This window comes from Ptiloglossa arizonensis, chromosome 9 (genome assembly GCF_051014685.1).
Source record: "Ptiloglossa arizonensis isolate GNS036 chromosome 9, iyPtiAriz1_principal, whole genome shotgun sequence".
Classification (NCBI taxonomy): domain Eukaryota; kingdom Metazoa; phylum Arthropoda; class Insecta; order Hymenoptera; family Colletidae; genus Ptiloglossa; species Ptiloglossa arizonensis.
The window spans coordinates 22,099,166-22,117,198 of record NC_135056.1 but is presented as its reverse complement, the minus strand read 5'-3'; the positions used below and the strand labels follow the sequence as shown (position 1 = coordinate 22,117,198).

Here is an 18,033-nt window from a genome sequence, read left to right as displayed (position 1 = left end):
TGACTGCACAGACGTATTTACTTTGGTTCGAATCGTTATTCACGCGTTATCTACTACGGGACGTATGCTGTATCGTGGGACCGATTTAGCTAATTTACCGATCGTTCGTGTGTCGTAAATACGCGAAGAAAGATACCTTTAATCCCTTGGCACGATTGATGGCGCGCAGAGGCCTCAGGACACGCAACACGCGGAGGACCTTCACAACGGAGAACGCACCGGAGCTGGAATAACGTGCAGCGGTAGTGCGAAAACGTTCCAAGTTCGACCGTACAACGTTTAAGATTATTATTCGGTAACGGTACACGAACAATTGCGTCACTCACCTGAAAGACATCGAAATAAGAGACGAGCACACGACCAACAGGTCGAGCAGGTTAAACGCCGATCGGCAGAACGCGCCGTCGTGTATGATAAAACCGTATGAGATCATCTTTAGCCAGATCTCGATCGTAAACACTGTGGTGAAAAAATAGTCGAAATTCTGTAATATCTGTAACGGAAAGAAACGAAAGGCGTGGTTAATCGCGTTCGTGGCTTCTCGATCCTCGATGCGTCGAAACCGAGTGGACTGTTTTCGTTACCTGATTCCTATAAGACGAAGCACTTAAAGGATCTTCGGCCGCCAACATCGCCGAAGATATCATGATACACACGAGAATCACGTTGCTGAAGTAGCCGTGATTGCAGAACCAATGGCAAAAGACACGAAACCTGAAACGCGAGAAAATCGATGTACAACGATCTCGAAAATCCTTTATCTTTAATAACTGTTTGTAATTCGTTGGTTCACGATCGGAGTAAACGAACGTTATTCGATTTCACCGCCAAGTTAAATACATTAACACGCTGGAAACTGTCCAACCGAAGACTGCCCTGATTTATTGGTTATTGTCTAGTACGCTCGATGTACAGATACACGTTCGACGACATTTCGCCGATGATATTTTTCTTTCTCAAATTACCAACGATCGTATTAATAGCTCCGCGATCTTAGAATCGATTTGTTTCGACTCCTGTGTCGCCGAACAATCGCTCTCTTTCCGAACAAGAAACTTCGGAACCATCGATTCAGATCGACGATGATTCCGTGAAAACTATTTACTCGAAAGGCTGGATCTCTTTCCAACGTATCGATGCTTGTACGATACGTCGCTACATAAATTCTTGTACACTTTCTTCGGTGGACAATTCCGTCGATTGAATAAATAAACGAGTAACCGAGCGCTCGTTACCTGTTCGTTTGCGAGAAAATAAAAAAAGCCGAACCGGGCGGGATCGGTTGTGTCTTCGTGGCCATATTGAATTCGGACATTCTGCGTGGCCTGGCCGACACCCCTTGGTCCGTGCCATCGTCTAAAGAAACGTGTATCGTTAAAAGTACGAAAAATATCTGATTCGACTGTTCATCGAAAAGAAGACTACCGTGCATCTCGTTGTGCTCGGCTTCTTCCTCTTCTTCCACTTCCTCGTCGGACTCGATGTTCAGCCGTACTTTCGCGTGTGTGTTCATGTCTTCGCTCTTCTCCGATCTGCAATCGTAAGTGTAAATTTTTTCGACCGGCTACCGACGAGATTGCAATCTCGACACTTACGTTTCCGTGTCCAGGGCCGCCTCGTAATCCTCCATCGTTTCATTGGGATCTTGTTCGAGATCGGTGACACCGCCCTCGTCCTCCGCACCGGTTCCTTCGCCACCGTCACCCTGTTCTCCGCTGACTTCGTCCCTCGCCGGCGACGTGCTATGAGATTTGTTCTTCTCGGCCTGAAAGCCAGCATCGATCGGTTCAAATTTCTTCCAATCACCGAACAATCCTTACTAAGCGGATCTTTGCGGTTCCCGAGCAATTTTCCTCGAAATTTTTACTCCCGTTTCTCGCCAAGCGCTCGAACGACGTTACGAAGCATCGTTTCAATTCGAATTAAAAACGATTTATTAATAACTGGAAAGACGTCGTCCTCCCGTTTACAGTTCTAGAAACGATCCCCCTTGAATTGGCTCGTTAAATTCCACATCACGCGACGACGAAGGGAACCCTAGCCGGGTTAACGCTCGAGGGCTAACGATTTTTCATTAGCTTATCGACGAATCACGAATGATTAAACTTTTAACGGTAAGTAACGCGGGAACGCGCCGATACCGTCGCCGGTGGATCAACGTCTATTGTTCAACAACGGCCTCTTTTCTCCACCCCAGGCCGCGAGGTTCGCGCTCCAACTGGCTCGTGTATTTATAGTCGTTCGTTAACGAAACATTACGACAGAAAAATGAAAGAAAAATGGGAACCAGCGAGACGGCAGGATGGGCAGAGAGCTAACAACGGCGCGACGGATGGTTCTCAATAAAAAGTTTAATTCACCGAGTATCGGTATTCGATTGCGATGGCCTCGATGTTGCGTGCGTGTTTTGTACTCCCGTGGCTACGCGAGCATCGAAGCGCACCGATTAAAGCCGATGACACAGTTCTCGAACCGATGCCGACACCGACCGGACACCGATCGCGAAATATTCCTAACGAGCCTCGCCGGAAAACTCGAAAATCACCGCGATTCCACGATTTCGAGTTGCACTTTCAAGTGCAATCGTCCGTTACTCGCTTGCATCGCGATTAGAGACTCGCTCCGTGTATCAGGCTCGGTAACCGACCGCTTTATTAAAACGGAGACGCGAGATAACCTCGCGTGCCTCCTTTATTAAAGCCCCGAGTGGCAAGATTTGCGCGCAATTATGTTCTTCGGATCGACGAAACGTCTCGGTCGACCTAGAAATCCCACTTCCGTATCGAACCAGTGTAAATAAACGAACCGAGACCCCTCCGAACGTGTTATCTCGGGACACTGTCGAGCGCACGATTTCGTTGCTCGGTACTTGCATCACGAATCGAAAACTTTCTCCTTCTCGAAACGTGTAAATTTACTTTTCCGTCGACCTGTTACGTACGAACAGTTTCTCGCCGGCTTTGTAACCCCTGCCTCGAAGTTGAAACGTTTACGTTCAGACCCCCGGGAGTGCTAACCGGACGCATATGGAATAACGACGTTCGAATTTTTCCGGGAAGACTCCCACGCAGAATGTCGCGTTTCGTCTAAATTTGGGACGCGAGTCGCCAACGCGACACCTATCGTTTCAAGCTAATTTTCAACCGATGAGAAAGCACCTGACGACCGATTCTCGATTTCGTAAGTTACCGCGTACGATTTTAACGCGCGATCAACATTATCCGCGGCGATACTGTTCGCGCAGTGTTCAGAACCGTGGAAAAGTAATCTCCCGATGGTAGGCTCGCAGACGGCCTAGATTCGCGCGGGTAATTACGAGGACGCGTCAAATATTTGTAAGATTCAAACTCGTGGCGGCGTAACGTGCAATAAAGAGCCGGTCGAACGACGTCGGGGTCGGGGTCGGCGTCGTAGTTGGCGTCGGCGTCGGCGACGGTCATTAAGAGCGACGGCAAACGAGACCCCTATTCGATGCTCTTTGAGGGAACGATAAAACGACCGGCATTCTAATTTTCATCGCTCGGCGTACCCGCGACTGAGTAAACGTAACGACGAAATGTTTATTGAAACGTGACGCGCGATTCGTCGCCCTCTACCAACGAATTGGATCCGTGGATCGACGAGAAATCGTCCAGGTGACTCGGCGTCCGCGAGATCCTCGACAGCAACGGCTGGGAAGACGTTCGGTTGAATATCCGCGTTATTTCTTCCGTCAAGGATCATTTACCGGGAACACTTGGGCTCGGGACGATTCGTCGAGCGCCTCGTACGAATCCAGTTAAATTTCTTTACTTGGCGATATCGTCGAAACGTTTAAATAATCGGCAAACCGTACGCGCGAGAGATTTGTACCGAGACAAATGCGTGCAACTAGATCGATGCAAGGTGTGCATTCGTAAACGATTACGATACGGTCCGAAAGGAAACGTGTCTATGGCGCGAGACAAAAGCAAAGTTTCTTTCAGCGAGTTTTTCTTTTCGAGAAAATCGCGCCTCGAAGATTTTTCCAAGAGCGAGAAACGGTAGAAGAGGATTGCTCGGTTTCCGATTGTACCGCGGTACCTATCGCGAAGCTAACAAAGAGGAAAGAAACTCACCTCCTCCTCGGCTTCCTTCTCGATGGCAGTCAATGACTCGGCGTCCGCGAGATTGTCGACAGCAATGGCCAAGAAGACGTTCAGTAGAATATCTGCGTTACTTCTTCCGTCAAGGATCATTTACCGCGAACACTTGGGATCGGGACGTTTCCTCGAGCGCGTCGTTCGAATCCATTTGAATTCGTTTAACGTCGAAACGATGTCGTCGAAACGTTGAACTAATCACCAAACGGTACGCGCGAAAGATTTGAATCGTTTCGGGTGGATCTAGGACGATCCGCGCGTATCGCGTTTTTATCGATCGTGCGCGTCACCGTGTCGTCACGTGCCCGTTGAAAAGGATACAGTTACCGCATATGAAGAGAATGATGAAGTAGAAACAGGCGAGCATACCGAAGCTCGCAACCCCGCCGTAGGCTCTAATTCCGTCGTACATCACGGCGTTCCAATCCTCGCCTGTCAATATCTACGAATCGAGGAGAAACGATGATGCTTTCGTGTCGATGCGTTTATTATTCGAACGTGGACGTGGACGATATTTACCTGGAAAACGGTCAGCAAACTCTGCCAGAAGCTGTCGAAATTGTGACGAGGTTTATCCTGCATTTCGGTGAAATTGAATTTTCCACCGAATACCTGCGAACGAATGCGAATCGTTAATCGAAGGGACGGAGAAAAGCGATATCTTCGATCGTACCTGCATGCCCAGGAGGGCAAAGATCACGATAAACAGGAAGAGCAGAAGCAACAGAGACGCGATCGATTGTATCGAGTTCAACAGGGAGGCCACCAAATTCGACAACGATCTCCAATATCTAAAAAAGCAACGTGGTCGTCAGCGATTTTCATTTTTTTTTTTACGATCACGAGTCGCGAGTACGTAAAGGTGGTCTTACTTCGTCACTTTGAACACCCTGAGCAACCGGACGCAACGCAGCACGGAAACGCCGAGCGGTGGCATCACGTGCGTGTTGGTGAGTATCATCTCGGTGATCGAACCGATCACGACGAAACAGTCGAAACGATTGAACAACGAGACAAAGTAACCCTGGACAATGGCAAACATCGACAATGATTTAAACGTTTCTCTCGGCTACGAGAGAGAGAGAGAGGGAGAGAGAGAGTTCTTGTTTACGTTGTCCGGGAAGTTGGCTCCGGAGTAAAAGAAAATAACCCGGGACTTACTTGAAATCCTAAACTATACATCTTCAGCATCATCTCCATGGAGAACAGCGCGATGAAAAACATGTTTGTGATCTCTGCGCGGGGAAGAGAACGAGATAAATTCCACGTAGGAACGCGAACGAAAGCGCAACGCGCAGAAATTAACGGGCACGTCGAGAACGTTCTCGACTCGCGTACCTTGAAATTCGTCCAACCAATGCGGCTGATTGTAATGCTCGGTCGCCAGGACCCCGGTGTTCAGGAAAACCAGTACTATGATCAGCCAGTAGAAAACCTGCGACTTGACGGCCTTTCTACAGGCCCTCCTCAATCTCCTGTTCACCCTGTGAATTTCCATTGCAAAATCGTTCGATTGAAAGACACGCGGTAGACGAGGCTCGCTTCGAGTATCAAACGTACGATCTTACGAACGGCCGATCAATATGGAAACGTTTCATCTCTTTGCGACGAGCCAGCCCGTAACAAACCACGTTTATTCGGCCACGATCGGCCTCCACGTGATCGTCAAATTTCAAGTCGAAGAGAAAGAATCGGTAGACCGCTCGACCATCCGGTTCGCTCGCGGTACGACAACAATGGTACTTTATCCCGGTACTTCTTACCTATCGAAGTCCCGTTTTTTCCGTCTCCACACGGACTCTTGTTGCACGCCCTCCTCGTCTCCCTCCAATTGATCCGTGCTCTCCATTTCGCTCTGTTGCTTGGCTGGAAAAATCATTTCGGCCGAATTCACTGCGAGCACCCTTCCAGCGTTCTCGCGCAATTAATTTCCAACGAGTCACGTGCGTAGAGCGACGCCATGTAAATGCGCTCGTCGTACGAAGGGGTGTCGAAAGGTTGTTCACGCGGCGGTAAACAAGAGGAAAAACGTAACGGTCGGCCGGACGAATGATTTTTTAATGGAACGCGACGAGGAATCGAAGAGGCGAGAATAAAAAAGATTGCAGGTAACGCGTGCGCGCGCGCGCGCGCGCGCGATACGCACCTTTCCCGTCTTGTATCTTCGGCTCGTCGGTTTCCGGTTCGATGTCCTCGGCCTGCGTGATCCAATCCAGATAGCCCCTGAGATCGTCCTCGATCTGCTGCTTCTCCCTGAGCTTGTGGAAGTCGCCCCGCGCCTTCGCCTTCTCTCTCTCCTTGGAGAACTCGCTGCGCCCGAGCAAAAATAATACACGCGATTGCGACGTGATTAGAAGCGTCGGTGTCGCGTGTAATTGGCACGCTCGCCGTTGAAACGGAAATCGGGTGAAGCCGGCCGGCCGGTCGGCCGCCCCGCGACTTCGATTCCCTCGAGAATACAAAACACGACAAAGTTCCCGCGAAACCGGGACGAGACTCGATGCTACGGTGTCTCGAGACGCGAGCCAAACCCGAGGCAACTTTCCTGACAAACTTTCCGTCCTATATACCCTTCGCGTTCATCGATTGCGCTTTACTTTCGAGCACGTTGAACTCCATCGGACCGTCTTATCGCGACAAGGAACGAAACCGACTCGCGAAACGTCAGGACTCGAGGATTACGGACAGTCGATCGCGACGATTTACACGTTTCTTTTTTTTCTTTTTTTTTTTTTCAGCATCGAACGTTGAAAGAAGAGCGTAATTAAACGTTTCGTCGTCAGATAACGATGAATCGTTAACACGGTTCGATTGTCGCGTCTCCGTTGTTTCCACGCGGAAGCGGTTGCGCGTATCGGAGGGCGAACCGAGGGATATTTATATTTTGACCCCTCCCGAGGGACTTCGCGACGCTGTTGGGGCCGATATCGTCGAACACCGACTTCGAGGAGGAAAAAATAATCCAATCCACTAGAAACGGACAAGTTTCCAACCAGGGAATATCCCTCTCGAGCTCACCGACGTCGACCTTGCATCGATACTTGACCGTGCTTCGTGTTCGAGAGATATACTCACCCGGACAACACACCGAGAATCAGATTCATCACGAAGAAAGCTCCGAGTATCACCATAGAGATAAAATAAATCCACTGCCACGAGCTCCCCATCGCGTCTTCGATCTGGAGGGCAAAAAGTTAACAAGAACCTGGAGTCGTTCATTAGTCTCCGAAGGCAGCGAAAAATTGAAAAGGTTCGCGAAAATAACGACTTCGAGCGTCCCGAGTTTCCGATGAAAACATTTCGTTCGCATGCACGTGATTTTCCACAAGGAGGCGAACTCGAGAACGCTCGCGAAACCTTCAAGGAGAATATTCGGTAATACCGGAAATTGCGCGATCGACCGAATAATTCTTTCTTCGTGAAACTTATCTAGGAAGTTACGACGTTGATCGATCAAACTTTGCCGGTACGTTTTACGAAAAGGCACACACGAGAAATTTTTTATAAACATAGATCCGGAAATGCTACTAAATTGGCTACTAAATTGGCTACTAAATCGAATTCAACAACCTGCGAATCGATCGTGTCTACGTTGTTTCGATTCGGTGAACGTATCGTTGATCCTTCTTAGCGGTTTTTGTCGCGAATTGTCTTTTACACGGGTACATCGTCGCTTCGACAATTCCTTGTAGGTAAAAGTCAAACAGGATAAGATCGGGGCCAAATCACCTTCAACGATTCGAAATAGTAAACACGTCCAGAATAAACGGCTTACATAAACACGATCGACTTACCCTCGGGTTAAAACGCATCGACAGCGTAACCGCTACATCGGGTTCGCGTTTCACGTATCTGTTGCCACTCTTCGATCTTTTCGCCGCTAAATTAATCGACGAACGGAGGTAAGAAAGTTCTTTTTTTCTTGTTTCCTCCGCATCTAAAATAAATTATTCTCCGAGCTACCTCCCCGCTCGATCTCCCCTTCAATTTCTGCTCGTAAAATATACCGACAAAGTTAACTCGTTTAACTCGGAAGTAGCCTGTTTACAACGACGTTTAACGGAGAAAGGAGAATGAAATTGATTTTACGCTGTAGAGTACGTCCGTCCAGCCCTCGAGCGTAACGCACTGGAAGACCGTCAACATGGCCAGACCAAAGTTGTCGAAATTCGTGATACCCCAATTCGGACCCTCCCAAAACTGTTTGCTGCAATAGTATTCGGGTCCCAGGTTGTTGCACGGGTAGCCGCCGGGTCCGCACGGAACCGGGTCGTCCATTACTGCGTCTGCGAATTGCGAATGCACGGCGAAAGACACCGCGATCATTATATTCAGCTAAACATCGAAGACGATGGAAGAGCCGGTAAGCGGTACGGTGTAACGTCGCGTATCGGTTAGTTTCGGTTCAGTTTGCGTATCGTTCGGTTGGTATCCAGTTCGGAGTCGAGGAGGACGAGCTTTCCTGCGGAGGTCGCGAGAGAGATGCGTTTGGCAGGGTACGAAGCGGTCAGGTGGCCGGTTTTCGCGCGTATCGGCTCGCGTGTGCGCGCGAGTTTCGTGAATCAGCTGTTTACCGCGGGGGACACGCGCTCGCGTTCGTCCACGCAGCTCGCGTTCCGCGCGCTAAGAATAATTAGACGTTAGTTGTCGCCGCGGCTGAATCATATCTAAAATAGCGCCGGTGCAAAGTGTGTTTCGGGGTTAAGCCGGGAACTCCCCCGGCGTCCGTTGCCAACTCCTCTTCGATATTTCATTTCTCAAGGAACCCTTCCCGCAACGGGACCGATCGATGGCCCGTCCGCAGGACTCTTGCGTAATTTTGATCCGTTCTTCCGTTCAATCGCGAAGAGAATTCGTAGCCGACCGGGGCCTTAGGAAAACCGCGGATCGACCGAAACGGTAACCGATCGTTCGATCGCCGCTCGAGCTTACGCGCGATACGGTGAATCGCCCAATTAAACGGAGATCGTAGAGGATCCTCGAGTGCCGATCTCTCGATACCCCCGGTGCCCGGGCCAGTCGGTTTTCGAGAGCTCTGCGCGCAGCCTTCCCCGATAGCCCGCCCCGCGCGGCAATTTCGAGCGTTTCGAAACGGTCGATGTACGTCGTACTTACCGGTGACATTGTGCCTGCACGTTTTATGCATTTTCCCGGAGAACAGCTCGAGACCGATGATAGCGTAAATAATGATGACGAACAGAACCAACAGAGCGATATGTAGAAGGGGTATCATCGCTCTCAAAATAGAGTTTAGGACCACTTGAAGACCTGAAGCAGATCGAAGAAGGCACACGTTAATTCGAAACACGACAAAGGATACGCGCGTACGCCCGGAAGTATCGGCCGGGGGTGTGTTTGCGCGGATCCGATGTCGGGGTAATCTGCTTTGATATGGAAATACCCTTACTTGGTACTCCGGAGACCAGCCTGAGAGGTCGTAGCACTCGAAAAGCCCTTAACGCTTTCACATCGAAGCCTTCTTTCATGAGTATCGCCAACACCGTGCTCACCATGCTGGTAAGAAGAGATATGGAAATTAAACGATCCGTCCCGTCAACGACCAACGTTCCTTTTCACCGGTTCGCTCGTTTTCGCGCTACGAGCAATCGTTTCGGTGCGCTCGATCGGGCCTCGAACGTTCGCGACACTCGACGACGATCGTGCTCGAGAAATTCCTGACGAGCTCGTAGAGACCGGGGTGAGGAGAAAAAGAACTCTGTTCGCGGTAGAGGTTTCGACGCCAGGTAGTCGGACGCGCGATGTTCGGCTGGTACCGGCACGCTCTAGAACTCGAATCGAAATTAAAAGCACTTCGCTCGGCAAACCGCGAGAGGCAACCGGCAAACGAAGCTAACCCTCTTGTTTCGCGAACTAAGCAGACCGTATTGAATCCAAGTGGAGCGCGCAACGGGGAACGAACAAAGAGGTTCGTTCGCGTGCCGAGTCAATGTCATCGCCGCGTCGCGCGCGTTATTCGACGACCGGGTGGGTATCGTTCTCCGTCTACGTGTACACGGGCGATAAACGACGCGATGAAAATCGAGGAAAGGTACCCGTGCCGGCGAAATCCGTGCGCCGTTGAATCGGTTCCCGTTATTCGGTCACGGCGATTCCCATAATCGGCGATTTACGACCACCGCGTGTTCTATAACGGAGAACCGATAATAAATTTATACGAGGGGGAAAAGAACGCGGCCGATAGTTTCGAGCCGGCCACCTGCCTTTCTTCCCCTCCGATCTCGAATCGTGGAGACGCGAACAACGAGGCGTGGAACATTTTCTCCAAAGTAAACCCATACTTTTCTCCACAAATTGCTGCGCGATTCTCGTCGAATTTGTCCCGATATTGTTTCACGCGCGAGCTCTACCACCACCGTTGAGTTATCCGTTACACCTACGGAGTGCAAGGTACATTTTCGAGAAACGTTTCTTTGTCGCAACGAAGGTCGCTCGTATTCTAGGTTCGCGGTAACGAGTCTCGGATACCATCCAGCAACGCGCGGGTACATTTTTACGTAGACCGTAGTTTTTACTCAAACGATATTAATCTCGATCGCGAATTCCGCCAGTCTCCGCTTGTAACCGTTCCGAGGCGTCGTCGCGAATCCGCGGAGAGGAAAACGGGTAAATGGTAACTCGGATGCGATTGTACTCACCCTATAACTACTATCGTGAAATCTAGTATGTTCCATCCGTTCCGGAGATAAGCCCCGGCATGAGCCACGAAGCCGTAAGCGATGATCTTCATTACGCACTCGACCGTAAAAATCACAAGAAATATATACTCTATTTTTTCCTGAAACAAAACAATCGAGAACGCGGAGGTGAGACAACACGTAGACGGTCTCCCTTTGATCTCGCGACAACGGACGCGAGCGGGGGAACGACCAAAGAGGCCACGAGCCTTCCGTTTAGTCAACCACGCGTTAAATTCTCCGCACGCGCCAAACCGTTGACACGCCTGAAAGTAAACGTTTCCCTTTGATTAAGCACGGAACGTCTAAGTGCAAGTGCAACGTTGTTAACCGTTTGCGGTCTTACGTCGAGTATGACGCGATATCGCGTTCCAGCCGGTCCTACGTCGACGCGGACTCGATTCTTCACGGAAATGTATTATATATTTCCCTGTAATATCGAATCGTACGTACATACCTTTGCAGAGAAATACTTTACGTTTCTCTATTCGATCCAACAGAAATTTCATAAAGTGTAACCGACCCGTGTTTCCGTATCGTGTCGTCCCTTACGGAATGTGTCTTATTCGGAAGAGCGGAAAACTGTTTGCACAAAAGTGACGGACAAGACACACGTCCACGTTTCGTTTCGGCGAGAGAAAGAAGAGAAAAAAGACGAAAGAAAGGGAACAGGCGAGAGAAATATCTTTCGCGTGGTAAGCTTTTACCGAGTACGAATGTATCGATCGGTTGTCCGATACAGGTGAAAGTAGCTAAACGCGAAGCGAAACGGCCGAAACGAAAGGCAGAAAATCGTTCGAATCGCGAAGGTTTATTTCGCAAGTTGACACGTATCGAACAAAACCGGAGGAATATCGAAGAACTTCCGGAACCTTGGAAGAATCTTGGAGAAGTTTCGAGTATTCCGCGTTCGAATATTGTGTTCGTTTCACCGGTGTATCGAAACTTTTCGCCCGCACCGGTTACATTTACACGAGCGACACTCGTCGACGAGTTAAACGCTCAAGAGCTGGAAACATTTTCTCACGGTCGATGCGTTTCATCGAATCACGAGCGCGAAACGTAGTTAATTATTTAACGCTCGTTTTCGTTCGGACGCGATCGGGATAGAAACACGGTCCGTCGTCGACCAATTGTACGGGATAATTCGTAGCGAAGATTACAGTTTCTCGCTCGTTTGAACCGCAGCTAATTAAATTTCCGTGCGTTCCCGGCGTTTCTAGTCGTCTAACCGTCGTATCGCAATTGGTTTGAAATTTTTTCGGAAAATTGGAGCGCACCCGAGCGACTCGAAGTAAATACCGTGAGCCCTGCACGGTTTCGACTCGCGTGCACATTAGCGCGTGGATTGAACCGATTGATACGTCGCTCGAGTTCTACGCGATCGATGACCGTGAGTCGGATTGGCGGTTAAATCGAAAAGATCGATGCTCCAAGAGCGAACAAAAGAACGGAGAAACAGGGTAAAACGAACAAGGGAGGAAATCTAAGGAAGAAAATAGAACGGTGAAAGAGCGAGGATGGAAGGGTGTGACACAGTGGCGAAGGAGACGGTGGATAGAAATGGTAAAACCGGGAACAGAAAGAAGAGAGGAGAAAGAATACTCTCGGGACGTCCATTACGTTTAATAACCGAAATCGATCGATCACTGGCTCGTCGGAATAGCCGATTGGCCCGAGTTCGTATTATGTTATCCTCTGGCTTTGCTCCTAGCGATTTCTATCACGCAGGCCAACGCGACACTCCCCCGGATCACATGGAGTATCGCTTTATTACTTACTTTGAAATACCTCGAAAACATTCGCAGGGCCCGTATCTTTGTTTTCCTTGCCGACGTTATCGCGCAGGGCTCCGCGCGTCCGTAGATATTTCTGCTCACAACGTTTCCAATCTCCGAAACGATCTCGCGTAACGAGCAAAGATATTTACGCGTTCGAAATTTCCACTCGTTAGAACGAAACGTTCGAATCTTGTTCAAATTCTGGCCAATCCGCAACTCTGGACCGAAATCGTGATCGAGATCGACCAGATTCATCGGAACGCTCTCGAACGTTTCCGCTACTCGCGCTCCGTGTGGTTTATCAATGACTGATCAGAACTGTCTACACCCACTTGCCGCGATTCACGGTCTTCTTGACGCACAGCGGTAAACGAATGGATAGTTCGCGAGATAAACGCGATGTATTTATATATGTGTCCTTTGAATTTCTATACTCAAATAATTCCATACGAACGCGTGGAGTTTTCTCGCGAACACTTTTTCTTTTCCCCAAATGTTTTCTTCCAATGAAACGACTCGCGTTTTGAGAAAATTCGATCGTCTCTCTACCTTAATTTTATTCTCTGTTAAACGTAGTAGCTGAATTGGAAAAATAATTTCAAAGAAATACTTATTGGCCAGAATCCGGAAATAAGGTCGAGGCGAGAACACGCGTTTAAGAACCCTTGACGATCTTTACGGTTGAAAGCATCCTCGAAGCGATGACCACCCGTTACGATACACCGTGTACGTATGTACAGAACGGCTTTTGCCGAAGTTTCCGGTCTGACGCGACAGAGACGCGTTTGCTCTATCGGCCGCGATAAGCCTTGGAAAAAGCCCACCCTCTAATAAAGGTTTTACGCTTCGCCTCGAAGGCCAGATCTCGCCGTATCATCTCGGAAAAGCTTTTACCCATTTTCCGGGACAAGGCCTCGGTACTTTCAATTCTATCCAAGCTCGAATTTACCGAGACCTTCGGCCAACGATGGCCTCAACGATCCTCAAACGATTTCTTTTGCGCCATCGAAACACTTCTTTTCCCGAGTCCCGTTTCTTTCTCGTTTCGAATACCTTGGGTAAAAGACGGCTCGCTCGGAGAACCACCGACCCGTTTCGACGAACGTTTAAACGCGATCGACGATTTCGTTGCGTAGAACTCGAACGAAATATTTTCATAAAATAAATATCTCAACGTCGTAATCTCTCTTGTACGACGACGAAGAGGAAATTGTTCGAGCCAAAAAGGACCGCGCGAACGTCCCGGGAAATCGGAAATGCGATTGCCATGGAAATGCCCCGCGTCTAAGATATTGCACCGGTGCTGCATAAAAGCGTCAGCTTTCCAGACGACCGATCTACGCTGGCCCATATATGAATCATGTTTTCCAATAATAGTGGGCTACGGTGCAAAACCGTGTCAGCAAGATTGAACAATTATTGAAGTTTCAGCTCGAATAAATTTCATGCCATCAACCCTGTCTCTTGGACAGTGTGTTTATTTATCGACAACTCGGCCGATACGCGGTGGTTCGTTGAACGGGAACTGTTATTCCTATTATATTCTCTATTATTAGCTCGATCGAAATTTCTTAACCGCGGAGTTCGTCATTCGGACCGTGTACCGATCATTGAAAAGTAAAACGAATCTGTCGGACGTGACCGTTTTCGTTGAACCACGATCGAAACACACGGAGCTCGTTTCTGCTTACTCTTGCATCGTCGCGATAATTGAATTTTTCTCCGCTGATATTTCGTATAACGGACAAACGGACGTATTTAAAGGAAAAAGCGAAAAGTCGTTCGACTGCCTTTCGCGCCGTGCTTCCCGATTATTAAAAACATCCACCCACGTGGAACGAAATTCGTTCCGGGGGATGAAACGAAAACAGCCCAGGATCCTGCGCGTTAATTGGGAGAGTAGAATTTGTTCGCGAATCGACTCGAAAGAATCGCTGGGATGAAATCGATACTTACCAAATACTGGTTGGTCAGATTAGAATCACCGTACGGGTACGGTGTGTAGACTGCCAGGGCGACGCAGTTCGCGAATATCGTCATCAGAATAAGCCACTCGAACGGTCTGGAAAGTTGCGACGATGAAAGGTCTGGCTAAGGAAAATGAAAAATAACCTCGGTAATACACCCTCGACGATTCGCTCGGCCGCAAGCCGAGGAAACTTTTGTCCGACTTTTTCCCCGATTTTCGTCAGATCCGCGAAACTGGTGCGCTGTTTCCCAGGTCTTTGAAAGCTTTTAAATACAAACAGAGCCTGGAAAACGTGAAAGAACTTTTCCTGCGCCGGGAGTGTAATTCGCGTTGCAAAAATCTTCGATCGGCGTTTCCCGGTTAATCTTACGCGGACGAGAATCTTAATCTTAAGCGGCAACGAACGTTGCTTTCGATCGATACGAGGGATCTTGGTTGGTTAGGATCCGCGTCGAACGCGTCGTACACGTTTTACGTAACGGGCTCCGAAGAGGGTGACAGTGGGACCAAAATACGTTGAAACCGCTTTGTCAACAAGAAGCGACGTCAAGGGGAAGGTCCCCCGACCGTCCCTTTCCGCTCTCTTGCATCGGCCTGGTTGCTTTGCTTTCGAACAAATTGCGGACAATTTCCCCCGTAACTTTCGAAACAACCGAACGGCGCGGTCGCTGGAGATTTCGGTAGAGGGAAATTTTTAACAATTACGAAAACCGTTTCACAGTTACCCGCTCGTTGTTCAGATACTCGTTTCGGAGTTGCGCGTAGGATACTCGGTGTTCTCCGCGTTGCGCGAGGTCGTTCGCGTTGAATAAATAAAAACAGTAGCGGGGATGACTCGGTTTTCTCCGAGCGGGGAATTGGAGCGTACGAGGTAGGAATAATGCCGCGCGACGAAAGATTAATAGGTGGTTGTAACGTGCTCTGGAAAAAGGATACTTCCACTCGACGACGTCGATGCACATCTTACGCACGGGATTCTTTAGGGTTAGACAGAATAGAGCCCTAACGGGCCTGTCGGGCGGGGGTTTGCCACCCCTGCGAGCCGGCCGCTTGGTGGCGGATTTCGCCGCAGCTGTGCTGGTCCCGAGAGTTTGGCCCGTCTGCGACTGCGCGGTTGCTGGCTGTCCGTCCTGGGCAGATTGGGGGTTCCGGTGCTGCCCGAGGATGGGGGGGGTCGCGGCAGTCGGCTGGGCCCCCAGCAGCTCAGGGGGGCCCAACCCCGATCCCCCATCCCCCCCCGCGCTCATCGGTCGCTCCTCCGCGCCTCGATCAGCTCCGTGCTTCCGCTTCGACCCTCACTTCTTCTTCTTCTCCCTCTTCTCCTTCGCTTCCGCTTACCTCCTCCTCCTCTGCCGCTGCCTCCGCCTCCGCCTCCGCCTTCGCCTCCGCCTCCGCCGCCTCCTTCGCCTCCTCCTCCTCCTCCTCCTCCGCCTCCTCCTCCTCCTCCTCCGCCTTCTCCTCCTCCTCCTCCTGTTATACACGCGCAGACACGCTCCTCCGGATCCTGCTCAGCCTCCAAGCAGACGTCCGTGCAGACGTCGGACGACGCCGATCGACGCGCTCTCTCAGAGACGCCCCACCACCCGCTGTAGCTCGCCGGCATGCTACGGCACTGGGCTCTTTCGAACCTCCCTCCGTGACCTAAACATTGCGCACAACTTTATTACTTTCATTTTACCGAACGAAGCATCCAACTATTCGCAACAGCCGAGCTCTCGAGCTATAACTCGACAATGGGGTCACGAGTGACGCCCGATTCGAGCAAAACCGCGCGACGTGACGTCGAATAACCATCGAGTCACGGCTCGTATCTGTGCGTTTCAAAAATGAAAGACTATGGAAGTGTAACACGACAGAACGAATGCAACAATTATTCTAAGAGTGCCAGATGTCGATAGCGAATGGTCGATGTCAGTTTTAAGGACTGTCTCCATATTGGCGCGGTAGGATCAACGCTTTGGCTATTTTTCTTTTGGGTTTTTCTGTTCAGTTCCAAGTCGAGAGTCACGAAGACCACACGACACTGTCGTCGTTCACGTCGTGGCATATTACTGTATACTTGTTTCTTCGGACTTTGTATTCTCATATGTACAAAAACTATACTACTGGATACGCGAGATCCCTGCATATTATAATAAACTACATATTATAATCTGAACTTTACAACATAATAAGAACCAGTATCGTACCGTTGTATATCCAACTATTCGCAACACCCGAGCTCTCTAGCTATAACTCGACAGTGGGGTCACGAGTAACGGCCGATTCGAGTAAAACCGCGCGACGTGACGTCGAATAACCATCGAGTCACGGTTTGTATCTGTGCGTTTCAAAAATGAAAGACTATGGAAGTATGACAATAACCAGCATCGTACCATTGGGTTGTTCAGAAAGTCGTTTCGTTTTTCTTTTTGGTGAAAATGAAGCACGATTTTTTTAGAGCGCATAAACATTTTCTTAAATTATACATTCTCCATTTTGGAAAACTAAATCACTTTCCGAACAAGCCAATATTAAAAAGCAAAGACTTTGATGTTTAACCCTTTCCACTCGAGAGGCGATCCTCGATCGTTACTCAATTCGGTGTACTTTCTCCAATTCGGGAAACCATCCGGATTTGGATATTTTCAATTGGAATTGAAATTAAAATTCAATCACTACTTTCTTATAAGATGTAAACGTATGTATACGAAACGTTGAAATGAAAATGTTCCGTTTGAAATTAATTACCCGATTCGAAGGATTTCATCGAGGTGCTAGTTTCTGGTAGCAGAAGAGCTTCGAGTGCAAAGGGTTAACATCTTGGAAATGGCGAGAACCTGGAGACCGGCAGAGTTCGGTTCATTGACGTCGTCGACGGTTAAGTTAAACAAACAACGAGAAAACAGCACAGTCGAGAAACTCGCAAGGTGCTCCTCGGGGCAGAATCGACTTAGCCTTCAAGGTCGTTAACCGTCGGGTCCCCTCTGACCAGTTTATCCATGATTCGCAAACAGAGGGGTGAATCGACGTCGCGTAACGTTGGAAATTGACCGACCACTTTCGTTTATCTAGACTATAGCTCGATCGAAAGTCCAAAGGGTCTAATACCTTCGCGTACGCGACACGAAAGGATATCCGTGGAACGCTGGAACCCCTAATCGTCTTCGCGCCCTTTTCCTGCCGCGAGCCTGAAAGTCGCTTCGAGATACCGGTCAACTTTGCCCGTAAATATTCCAGGCATTCGCGATCTGGCGCCGCGACGCCTTCGACGATTCGAGAGTCCGCGCTGGATGGCGGTAAATATTTATGACCACGGGACGATGGAGTTCCGCTCCTTGTTTCCGTGCCTCGTTAACATTTAAGGCTGTACTCGCGCCGCGAGTCGGACGTCACCACGGTCGCGAGAATGGATCGAAAGTTTCGTAGAGCCGGTAGAACTTAAAAGCCATTCGTTGTTTTCTCCCGTGCGAACGTCAAGAGCTCTT

The 18,033-nt window shown here is 49.4% G+C and overlaps 1 protein-coding gene across 3 annotated transcripts in view; it reads right to left on the bottom strand.

The window, feature by feature from the left end:
* Ca-alpha1d (Ca[2+]-channel protein alpha[[1]] subunit D) overlaps positions 1-15,904 on the bottom strand; it is a 41,557-nt gene extending 25,653 nt beyond the window's left edge. For all 3 annotated transcript variants that reach the window (XM_076320617.1, XM_076320615.1, XM_076320616.1), the window contains exons 1-22: positions 15,503-15,904; positions 14,554-14,659; positions 10,778-10,917; positions 9,529-9,635; positions 9,237-9,389; positions 8,211-8,407; positions 7,197-7,300; positions 6,268-6,431; positions 5,885-5,987; positions 5,460-5,605; positions 5,283-5,356; positions 4,994-5,145; positions 4,795-4,912; positions 4,641-4,733; positions 4,443-4,563; positions 4,098-4,189; positions 1,596-1,765; positions 1,426-1,532; positions 1,236-1,356; positions 585-714; positions 327-493; positions 137-224 (exon numbers count right to left, since the gene is read on the bottom strand). In XM_076320617.1, the coding sequence (XP_076176732.1) occupies positions 137-224; positions 327-493; positions 585-714; positions 1,236-1,356; positions 1,426-1,532; positions 1,596-1,765; positions 4,098-4,189; positions 4,443-4,563; positions 4,641-4,733; positions 4,795-4,912; positions 4,994-5,145; positions 5,283-5,356; positions 5,460-5,605; positions 5,885-5,987; positions 6,268-6,431; positions 7,197-7,300; positions 8,211-8,407; positions 9,237-9,389; positions 9,529-9,635; positions 10,778-10,917; positions 14,554-14,659; positions 15,503-15,813 (2,964 nt within the window). In that variant the 5' untranslated portion in view covers positions 15,814-15,904. The remainder of the gene's footprint in view (positions 1-136; positions 225-326; positions 494-584; positions 715-1,235; positions 1,357-1,425; positions 1,533-1,595; positions 1,766-4,097; positions 4,190-4,442; positions 4,564-4,640; positions 4,734-4,794; positions 4,913-4,993; positions 5,146-5,282; positions 5,357-5,459; positions 5,606-5,884; positions 5,988-6,267; positions 6,432-7,196; positions 7,301-8,210; positions 8,408-9,236; positions 9,390-9,528; positions 9,636-10,777; positions 10,918-14,553; positions 14,660-15,502) is intronic.
* Between the last annotated feature and the right edge of the window lie 2,129 nt (positions 15,905-18,033).